Source organism: Bidens hawaiensis, unplaced genomic scaffold (assembly GCF_021521415.1).
Source record: "Bidens hawaiensis isolate Kalapana, Puna unplaced genomic scaffold, B.hawaiensis_p1.1 tig00023041_1, whole genome shotgun sequence".
Lineage (NCBI taxonomy): Eukaryota > Viridiplantae > Streptophyta > Magnoliopsida > Asterales > Asteraceae > Bidens > Bidens hawaiensis.
The window spans coordinates 35,165-46,186 of NW_027493598.1; the positions used below are offsets into that span (position 1 = coordinate 35,165).

The 11,022-nt window shown below is 35.4% G+C and overlaps 2 protein-coding genes across 5 annotated transcripts; one reads left to right on the top strand and one right to left on the bottom strand.

Moving 5' to 3' along the window:
* The first annotated feature begins 275 nt into the window (after positions 1–275).
* LOC143566719 (homeobox-leucine zipper protein MERISTEM L1-like) lies at positions 276–6,114 on the top strand. Of its 4 annotated transcripts, XR_013141279.1 has the most exons (13): positions 276–453; positions 1,533–1,781; positions 1,893–2,010; positions 2,174–2,362; positions 3,000–3,440; positions 3,536–3,637; positions 3,729–3,929; positions 4,146–4,320; positions 4,514–4,785; positions 4,880–4,975; positions 5,061–5,447; positions 5,665–5,736; positions 5,939–6,114. XR_013141279.1 is itself a non-coding variant. In XM_077053342.1 (12 exons), the coding sequence occupies exons 2-11, from the start codon at positions 1,555–1,557 to the stop codon at positions 5,427–5,429; spliced, it is 2,190 nt and encodes a 729-aa protein (XP_076909457.1). In that variant the 5' UTR covers positions 276–453; positions 1,533–1,554; the 3' UTR covers positions 5,430–5,468; positions 5,593–6,114. The 4 variants fall into 4 exon arrangements, 3 of the variants coding, with proteins under 3 accessions (XP_076909457.1, XP_076909459.1, XP_076909456.1); XM_077053342.1 differs by having other exon boundaries at positions 5,061–5,468; positions 5,593–6,114; XM_077053344.1 differs by having other exon boundaries at positions 5,681–6,114.
* Positions 6,115–7,362: 1,248 nt separating this feature from the next.
* On the bottom strand, positions 7,363–10,854 carry LOC143566720 (RNA pseudouridine synthase 6, chloroplastic-like). Its single transcript, XM_077053345.1, has 9 exons — positions 10,591–10,854; positions 9,576–9,704; positions 9,251–9,505; positions 9,075–9,156; positions 8,895–9,010; positions 8,759–8,813; positions 8,524–8,635; positions 8,279–8,448; positions 7,363–8,119 (listed from the first exon to the last, which is right to left on the bottom strand). Exons 1-9 carry the CDS (start codon positions 10,800–10,802, stop codon positions 7,844–7,846), a joined length of 1,407 nt encoding a protein of 468 aa, XP_076909460.1. The 5' UTR covers positions 10,803–10,854; the 3' UTR covers positions 7,363–7,843.
* Between the last annotated feature and the right edge of the window lie 168 nt (positions 10,855–11,022).

Consider the following 11,022-nt stretch of genomic DNA (forward strand, 5'->3'; position numbering starts at 1 on the left):
TACATATACATACATACATACATATATAGGTGCACAAACCGGTTTAAAACTCAAAACCGCTTTGGATTAAAACCGATTCGGTTTGATCAATAAAAGTCAAAACCAGCTATACATACATACATACACATACATACATACATACATAGTGAGAGAGATGCAAAGTTTGAACACCAGCTAGCAACAACTCTCTCTCTCTCTCTCTCTCTCTCTCTCTCTCCATAAATGCAATTGCATTAACTCCTCTCTATCTCCCCATCTCATCTCTTCAATTCTCCCAACCGTTCTTCTCCCTCTCTCTCTCTTCATTCTTCTTAAATTCTATTCACAAGAAAGTTACAGATTGCTTCAATGGAAACCAGCCTGAAAACCACTTTTTTACTGTCTTAAAAGTGGTTTCCAGTTGATCTTAAGGTCTAAAATCCAGCAAAACCAAGACTCAATATATACATATCAGTAAGTTATCATGCCACCCTTCTCAATTTCATTTGGATTTGCATACAAAGTGATAAGATTTTGACGTTTTTCATTTTTTACCCAAGGTTTCTTCAACATCTGGAAAAAGTCTTCATTTGTTGCAAACTCAAGAAAGTTTTATAGATACCAAATAAAATATATTTCTAGAGAGAGTTTTGATTTATGCTAGGGTTTCTGAATGTATGAAGAACATGCATATGATGTTTCTTATGCTGTTAAACATTAAAAAAAAAAACGTTTATAGATTTGATTTAACTTGAAAACAAAGAGTCTCTCAGTGATCAAGTATGTGTTTTCCTTTAATTTTGTTTTTTTTTAATTTACAAACCTCAACTACAAGGACACATGTTATTGTTATGCTAGGGTTTCTGAATGTGTGCAGAAGTGCAGAACCGTGTATATCTTCTCGGATATATCATATGATATTTCTTATGCTGTTAAAGATTTAAAACAACTTTTATATATTTGATTTAACACCAAAACAAAGATTCTCTCAGTGATAAAATTTGTTTTGAAAGGGAAACAAGTTGCAAAATATAATTCCGTAAATCAAATAAATGTAAGCTTGAATATGTGTTGTTTTTTATTAACCATAATTTTTGCACAACAAAGTGCAACAAAAGAAGCAAAAATAATAAAAAAGAAGAAATCTTTTTAACTTTTATATGCTTTAAAAGTTGACTTATGTTTTCGAAAAAGAGAGATTTCGTTGACCTCTAATAAATTCTCATATTTCATTTACGCAAATATCGACAATCCAAACGTCATCTCTTATGTTTCTTTAACTAATTTTAATATTATTAATAACAATTTTTTATACTTAATATAAAGATATTTAATATGATTATAATGTGCCATAACTATGCCCAAATGTAATCATCAGTACAAGACACACTTGGTATTGCTTTCGTTTTCTCTATTAATTGTTTATATGACTTGAATGTAGTTAACAATCTTCGTTATTCTACTTTTGGAATTCAAAGTTCAATTATTTTATTTTTTTTACATATTTTTTTGTTTATTTTGAATAACAATACCATGTAATACTCTATGATCAGGAATTTGAAGGATTCAAGAAAAATGTTTCAACCCAACATGTTTGATAGTCACCATCACCATCTTCTTGATATGAGCCACAAGAATCAAGAAAATGAGCTTGACATGCTTAGAGACGAAGATTACGAGAGTAAATCCGGCAATGATATCATGGATGCGCCCTCAGGCGATGACCAAGATCCAAATCAACGTCCCAACAAGAAGAAACGCTATCATCGTCACACTCAACATCAAATCCAAGAGCTAGAGTCGTAAGTTCTTAGATCAAATTAAATCACTTTTTCGTATCTTTGTTTGTCACATAGTGGTTTTTTTTGGTTTTAAGATAATTTTTACACACATTTGGTATTTGTTGAATATAGGTTTTTCAAAGAATGCCCACATCCAGATGATAAACAAAGAAAAGAACTTGGAAGAAGACTAACTTTAGAGCCTTTGCAAGTCAAGTTTTGGTTCCAAAACAAAAGAACTCAAATGAAGGTATTTTACACACACCAAAGAATATGTATACATATACATATATAGTCTATTATTAAACTGAATTTTTTTTATTATACTTTATCGTTAGGGGGTACTGTTTATTTCAAAGATATTAAACCTGCCTTGCTGCTAAACTAAGTTATGTTTTGTCTTGTTAATCTAGGCTCAACATGAACGCCATGAGAACTCACAGCTGAGAAACGAGAATGAAAAGCTCCGGATGGAGAACATACGCTACAAAGAAGCCCTCACTAATGCGACTTGTCCTAACTGTGGTGGTCCTGCGGCCATTGGGGAGATGTCATTCGATGAACAACACCTCAGGATCGAAAACGCTCGCCTACGCGAAGAAGTAAATATTTCAAAACCCTATAAGAACATAACTGGTTGTTTATGGAAAGAAGTAATCAATTTTTGGAGTCACTAGTTTTACGTTTCTAAAATATGGCCACAAATATGAGCTATTTTCAACAAATTGTTAAATTACAAAATGCAAATTGTGCATTTCCAACATAAGTTGTTTGATAAAGCATCTATATCATTTCTATACATGTTTATGCATATTCATAAACATAAACATATGCATAAACATAAACATGTGTAGAATTGTTGAAAACATATGCTCTGATCACAAATAGTTTTTTTATTTCCCATAAAATGTTAAGAATTGGCTCTACACTTTAGCACATAAGATATTTCTTCATTGTTTTTTTTTTGAACTGTAAACTTTTATAAAACGAACAAGAAGCAAGCACACACTCCCTGCAGAAACAGCAGGAGGCGACACCAAACCACAAGGACAAGATATATGTTCCTCATGCTTCTAAGTATAGATTTACAGTTTTTTTTATTGTATAATAAATGTTGAACTTCTTTATTATTTTCATGCACAGATGAATGTAATTTCTTCTCTTTTAGGAGTATGACATGTGTTTTTTATTTGTAGTGATTGTTACAAATTATCATCTTTTTTCTTGCGCTTTCAACAGATTGATCGGATATCTGGAATTGCTGCAAAATATGTTGGCAAACCATTGCTAACTTTCCCTAATCTTTCACCAAATGGACCGCCACGCTCTCTTGACCTACCGATCGGTAGTTTTAGTCCACAGCCCGGGATGGTAGACGACATGTTTGGAACCAGCAATCTTCTCAGGTCCATTTCAGGTCCTAGTGAGGCAGACAAGCCAGTTATAATCGAGCTAGCCGTTACGGCCATGGAGGAACTTGTGAGGATGGCTCAAGCTGGTGAGCCTTTGTGGATTCCAAGCTCTGATAACTCATCAGAGACCTTGAATGAAGAAAATTACTCGCAAATGTTTCCTAGAGGCATTGGACCGACACAATTGGGATTGAAATCAGAGGCTTCAAGGGAATCGGCGGTTGTCATCATGAATTATGTCAATCTTGTTGAAATTTTAATGGATGTGGTACAAGATAATACTAAACTTTGTGTTAAATTCTTGATTATTTTGAATGAAGTTTAAATATAATTATAAACCCTATTCTGATCATGATTTTGCAGAATCAGTGGTCAAATGTGTTTTCCGGGATTGTTTCAAGAGCAATGACTGTAGAAGTGCTTTCAACTGGAGTGGCTGGAAACTATAATGGAGCTCTACAAGTGGTAAGAACATAATCTCTTTATAAAACTAAACACTAACATGATGACATCTAAGTATCAAGAGCATATAGTTAACCAAATATGTATTTTGCAGATGACATCCGAGTATCAAGTTCCTTCGCCACTTGTTCCGGCCCGAGAATACTATTTTGTTAGGTACTGTAAACAACATACTGATGGGACATGGGCCGTGGTCGATGTATCTTTGGACAACTTACGCCCTTCTGCGATGGCAAGATCAAGAAGAAGGCCATCTGGTTGTTTGATTCAAGAACTTCCCAATGGATATTCAAAGGTAAAACTCTATTGTCCAATTTTTGGATTTGTGTTGATTTATACTAGTAGTAGTAGTCTAGTAATTACTAAATATATATTTAGGGGAATCACAGTAAACATCTATATTAGCCACAAAGTTTAATTGGCTAATTGCCAATGTTACTAAATTGGATAATATAAAAACATCCTGAAACAATCTGAATTTGATGGTTCATGTTTTGCTTCTGTTTTTCAGGTTACATGGGTTGAGCATGTTGAAGTCGATGACAGAGCCGTTCATGATATCTATCGGTCACTAGTGAATTCTGGTTTAGCCTTTGGAGCCAAGCGATGGGTAGCAACTCTTGATAGGCAATGTGAACGGCTTGCAAGCGCGATGGCTAGCAATATTCCTGGAGGCGACGTTGGAGGTAACACACTTGTTAATATATAAACTCACAATTTAATTTTTTATTAATATTAATATGGTACATTTATAAAAACTTTATTATTTCAATAATAATAGAACATGATTGAAGACATCTAACTTTTAACCATTTGTAATGTCTCGAATAAAAAAAATTTGTTGAACTACATTTGTTTTAACAAACAACATTTGGGCAGTTATAACAAATCTAGAAGGGCGAAAGAGCATGCTGAAACTTTCCGAGAGAATGGTTTTGAGTTTTTGTAGCGGTGTTGGAGCTTCAACAACTCATACATGGACAACTTTATCCGGTAGTGGGGCAGATGATGTTCGAGTTATGACTAGAAAGAGTGTGGATGATCCGGGCAGGCCTCCTGGTATCGTACTAAGTGCTGCTACATCATTTTGGCTCCCTGTTCCACCAAAACAAGTGTTTGATTTCCTTCGCGATGAAAACTCAAGGAGTGAGGTAATTAACTTATAAGTCACAACAAACTTAACTGTGTCATACATATATCTAGTGACCTTTTATATACGGACTCAAATTTTACATGCATACGCAGTGGGACATTCTATCAAACGGCGGTCTTGTTCAGGAAATGGCGCATATTGCTAACGGTAGGGATCCAGGAAACTGTGTGTCACTTCTACGAGTCAATGTAAGCTTTTTTCATTAAGAAAATATTTCTTGAATTAGATATTTTGTATACCAGACTGTTGATTATTATTTATACTATTTTCTAGAGTGCGAATTCTAGCCAGGGAAACATGCTTATACTTCAGGAGAGTTCAAATGATTCAACGGGTTCGTATGTTATCTACGCTCCTGTAGATATTGCGGCAATGAACGTGGTGTTAAGTGGTGGTGACCCTGATTATGTGGCTTTACTGCCATCTGGTTTTGCTATACTTCCTGATGGGGGAGGAAAACATCAGGGAGGGAGAATTCTAGAGGTTAGAAATGGTGGATCTTTACTAACCGTTGCGTTTCAGATTCTCGTTGATTCGGTTCCTACCGCAAAACTATCCCTTGGTTCGGTTGCAACGGTTAATAGTCTTATTAAGTGCACCGTTGAAAGGATCAAGGCTTCGGTGGCTCCTGAGAATGCATAACTATCGTTGTTTTATTTGGTAAGACAATATTCTGTTTTAGTTGATCACTATGCTCCATTTTCAACTAAAAACGAGCATAACTTTTTACCAAGTGCGACGTGTTTAGCAACTAGACATTCTTCAAACACTATGGCAACCGATAATAGTTTTTAATGCGCATTAGCAGCAACTTTGTCTTCTTAATGACACCTTGTCCATAACAATGCTGAATATCTTTTCTGACTCTTTGCTTTAGTTTGTATGCTTTGTAGGGTGAATCCAAGGAATGAGATGAAGGGAGATGGATTGAAGCGGGCGATGTTTACTCTCTATCATTTGTTACTAATGGAAGAAGTCAAGAACGCACCTAAAACAATCCTTTGGCGAATGGTGTCAACAACAAGAAAGCGTTTTTCACCATCCGTTGAAGGTTATAGGTTCGGGTATTGACTTTGCGTCGTTGTATGGATGATTTCCGAGTAAACTAAAACCTTTATCAAGTGAATTTTAAGTTAAAACTCATAACTTTGTTCAAGATTTTGGTTTAGGCTTGTATGTGTTTGTAGTTTAGTTTAATTAGAATGGTGGTATTGTAGCAACTTTCTCATAATAGTACTTGCCTCCTTTCATCCAATGTTATCCCAGTTCTAGTAATATGATCATCTTGGGCATACATTTCATATCATTTGAACCAATATTTACTTTTTACATGATGAATTGGTAATTCTACTTTTTAATTCACTACTTTTATTTCAGTTTGTTTTTTGTATTCTTTTGTGGCAGTGCAGACAATATTTTAGAGAAACTAAGAAGATGATAAATCAAAGATTACAACATATATATTATATATATGCTATCAATCTCATCAAAGATTAAAAACGGTTAAAATTGAAAATACTCGATGACTCCCACTTTAACGTATAATACATGCATAGCTCGATTTTTTACCTAAATGAAAGTATTCGCCTTGATTTCCACGACTATTGTTTGCGTAGTTACCATCTTATTATGTTGAATGTTTTCTCGTATCTTGCCTTCCATATGTACCAACAATCCTGAATTTATCTCGATTCTCAACATATATTGACTTGGTCACAAGTAAATGATTCACAATTTCCCGGTTAGAATTAACCGCATAACATAAAATTGTTAAGAGTTAAGAAACGCCTCTCTTTAATTTGCAAGCGCCTTCCCATTTTAGTATCTTCATGTTTAGGATATGCGTATGGTTATATGTCGTCAAATGGGAAAATTCAATATAGGGCACAAGTCAAAACATATTGAACCGATTGGATTACCTCACAATGATTATTTAGTGAGTTCAAACTTCTTCTTTTTACCGGCTAAATGTTACCCTCACATAGATTTTAGCTAGTAGGCATGTTTGTTTGTTATCATTTGAACAATGTTTTTCTATTGCTAAATATAGGACTTATCAATAACTACATTAATCTTATTTTTATTGTTAAGAAAAAAAGAAATATACCTCACAATATTAAACCATGTATACAAACAAACAAAGTTGACGTCAAGTAGAATAAAATAAAATATTACGTGTACGTGTGACTTACTTGAGTGACCATCCAGACACGTAGCTGATATTGGTAAAAACATTAAATTCTCCACCCATTTAAGAACCATTCACCAAACTTGATTCAAATTAACAGTTAAGACTTCATTAAACAACACGTACAAGTGAGAGTGTGAGAGCATTTATTGAAATTTTGTGGTCACCTAGCTACTGGTGGTGGTGGGCAGCCAACAGAGTGGTATTCCTGCTCGGCACCGCACCGCACAACCATGTAGACCCCTCAACCTCAATAAAGATGCATCACACATGACCTTTGCCCTTATGCATCTTGTAAGCTTGTATATATGTACAATCCACCACACATGAAGTGAAGACAAGACAAGTATTGAGCAGACCGAAACGAAAGCACTTGACCGGATAATTTAAAGTGATAAAATATAATATATAGTCTTTAAGAACATAATTTCAAAGAATATTGGAGGCATGTTTACTCGGTGACAACAATCTATACTGAAGCTTCGCTACCGAGTGCTTGCATCTCACAAGTAACAAAAGTTTAGACGGATTTGGGTTCTTCTTAATTCACCTCACAGTTCATGTGTAAATGTACAAAAATGGTTAAACTGCAAGTAAAGTGAATGAAGATATTGTCTTTAGGCCACACCAATGCGCCATCATTGTATGAATGTACAATTTTGCCCTTTGCTCCAAGTCGTTCAAAACAGCTATCAAACCTACTCACCTGCACCAAGAGTAAGAATATGACGGTAATTTGTGACAATTAAAAGTTAAAGTTCAGACGAAAACAAATATCACTTCCACGAACAAGTATAGCTAACCAAAGCTCGCTGAGCCATTCGTTTAAAAAACCGCACATAACAAGAAACAACTTCTATAAGTTTTTCTACTGGGCCCACCAAGGAGGCCCTGCTTCATAGACACAGTCACCATCATCCCATGAAATTTGACAAGCTTGCAGCCCAATAGCGACCCCAGGTTCCTTCCCATGTTTTGTAGCCCATTCTTCAGCAGCCCGTTCCATATGGGCCCCACTTTCAAAGTCCTTTTTGTACTCCCCAAACGGGTTTACCCCGGGGGCTGCCAGCTCAGCCATTACAGCTGGCATATACATCGAGTCGCCCACTATCGGTGCACCACTTGCTGCCAATTGAGCCCGAATCTGTACCATAATAATAAATAGAATTAATTACGGTTTTAGTCCCTGTGGTTTGACTCAAAAAACTATTTTAGTCCAAAAGTTCTTATTCGGCCTTTTCAGTCAATTAGTTTCATTTTGGTCAAATCTGGTCAAAATTAGGAGGCGAAAGATATAATGTACCTGGTGGGTCCGGCCGGTTAAGAGGTTGATCTTGCACTCGTATGCAAATTCTTTATTAGGCCAATTGATATCCTCAATTCCATGAGTTTTTTCATGTAACTTATTTGGCCATGGGACTTTTTTGCATTCTAGAACTTCAAGTTGGCACATGTTCCATCCTTTAATGAAGTCTACACATTTTTTTAAAATATTTGTGATTAGATAAATACTATGAAGTATTAGAAAATATTAATCATTATGTTTACCTTTGGAGATAACTTTAGGAGCCATACGAAATGGTCGCATGTAATGTGTCATGACTCCACATGGCACATAAGCAGCTGCAAGTGCCAGATAAAGCTTCTTAACTTGTTTATCCTAGTGCACAAAACAAATATAAATAAATAATAATAACAATAATAAATAATAACAATAATAAATAATAACAATAACAACAACAACAACAACAACAACAACAATAATAGGGAAACTATAGGTTACCCTGATCTTTTTATGAAAAACTGAACAGTAATCCTTAGTTCTAGCTAGCACAACACTGCAAACAATATCAAATTAGTCATTAATATAAAAAATAAAAAAGTAACAAAAAAACAATATTCAATCTAAAGTATAATACCAGCCTTCTGTGCAGTTATCAATCTGATGAGTTGTCATTAACGGAGTAGTTAATTCCAGCGCACGAGTAGCAAAATTTACACAAGTTTCTTCAATATTGTCTGTAGTTCCACCTACCTAACAAAATTAATGGGACCATTTCCTCAAAATATATAGACAATAACAAAAATAATTCACATACTGATGTGCCAGAAGGTTTATTGAGAACAACATAGGACTCGGTAACAGCAATAATTCTAGACCTCCAGTCAATTTCATAACATCTGGTAATATATCAAAACATAGGTTTATTCATTTTTTTCATATTTAGCAGTTTAAAAAATGCAATTTACAAAAAAGAAATAAATTTCAGGGTACCTCGGGAATCTTTTTGGGCGTACATGCACCCGCACATAAGTGCCCGCTTCAACAAACTGATCAACATGAGTGATTCTAAAAGTGTTTTGTGCTTCTCGAATTGTTTTTCCTTTAATTGAAGGTCTCATTTTCAGGACTGATGGGTCGGTAACTTCATGGTACAACTTGAGTTGTTCTGGTGTGGCGGTTGAAGGAGGTTTTGGGCATACAAGGGCATAGAAAACAGCTCCAAAATGAATAAGATCTGCAACGTACCTTTAAAGTTTAAAAATATTAATTGTGGTCTCTTGTAGTGGTAGAAAGGTAAAAGAACATAGCAACTTACAAAGGTGGAAGATCTAAAGATTTGGTGATGAAATCAAGAATTGTGCATCCTTCTTTAACAACTAAGTGCTCGATTCTCGGTTGAAAACTCTCAGAAGGGCATGGAAGCAAGCGACCATACTCTGCACAGCTGAAAAAACCAAGACTTGACCTTCGAATATCAGAAAACCATACGGCAAGTACCTAAAGTTTCTGTATATGAAAAGGCAGAGCTATACGCACAGCACTGGGATACTATCCTTACATGATACACCACTGACAAGTCATACAGGCTGAATGACTTTTCGCCAAATCATACAGGTCGTATGACCCTATATCTATATGGCCGTATAATATGTCAAAAATATTCATACGATCCCGTATAAGGTGTTACACGAGATATTATACAGGCTCATATACCTTTATTTAAACTGAATGACGTGACAATGATGGATATGTGTCGAAAGCCATATGGATCGTATGTAGGGCTGTACATGAGCCAAACATTCAGCAGGAAGTTTGTTTATGTCCTTTCGTTTAATAAATGAACGAACATGAACAAGGAATTTCGTTCGATTAACTAAATGAACGAAAACGAACAGAGGCCATGTTCATTAAATTGTGTTCGTAAACGTTCGATAAGGTGTTCGTTTATGTCCGTTAATGTTTGTTTGTTTATGTATATTCCATAAAGGTCTTGTAATATTCTGTAATGACTATTCTAATCTTATCATATATGTGTTTAAACAACACTTTTAACTATAAAACAAATATATATATGAGTATTATGTGATTAAGTTTGTGCTTGTGAAAACGAACAAGGTCTTGTCCGGTTCGGTTTGTTACGTATGATGTAAAATTGCTTTATAAGGCACATACTTTAGCGAAGTTATAATCCAATAACGAGCTTATTTACTTTCTATATCAACATATGTGAAATAACCGAACTGAACCGATATTAACTGAACCGATATTAACTGAAGGTTATTTTGTGTACCTTCAGTGAACCGAAATTAACAATTGATATGCAATTATACCGTTTAGAATCCGATGAGGTGACTGCTGCAGCAACAGCGGATTTAGATGCAAACGCTCTGCTGCGGCTGCTGTTGTTTTCGGAATCCCAAATTGAACGGCAAAAGATTGTGGTTTTGTGGCGGTGGGTGGTGACGGCGGCTAGTGTTCGGAGTAATGTCACTGGGGCCACCACCAGACTCCGGTAGCTGGGAATCCACCCCACCGATGCCATTTCTCTGCTTGCAGGTAAGGTATTGGGCGGCTATGCCCGGGCTCGAACTTGAAGTTAAACGAGAACAATTGAGCCGTCGAGTCAGCTCGGTTACAAAAATGAGTCGACTCGATTTAGGTTGTTTCATATCAAGTTTATTTTAGCTAGTTTTATCCGATCTTTTGTTAAACAAACTAAAAGCCACAAGCTTTTATAAACATTTTTAACATGTTATACAGTT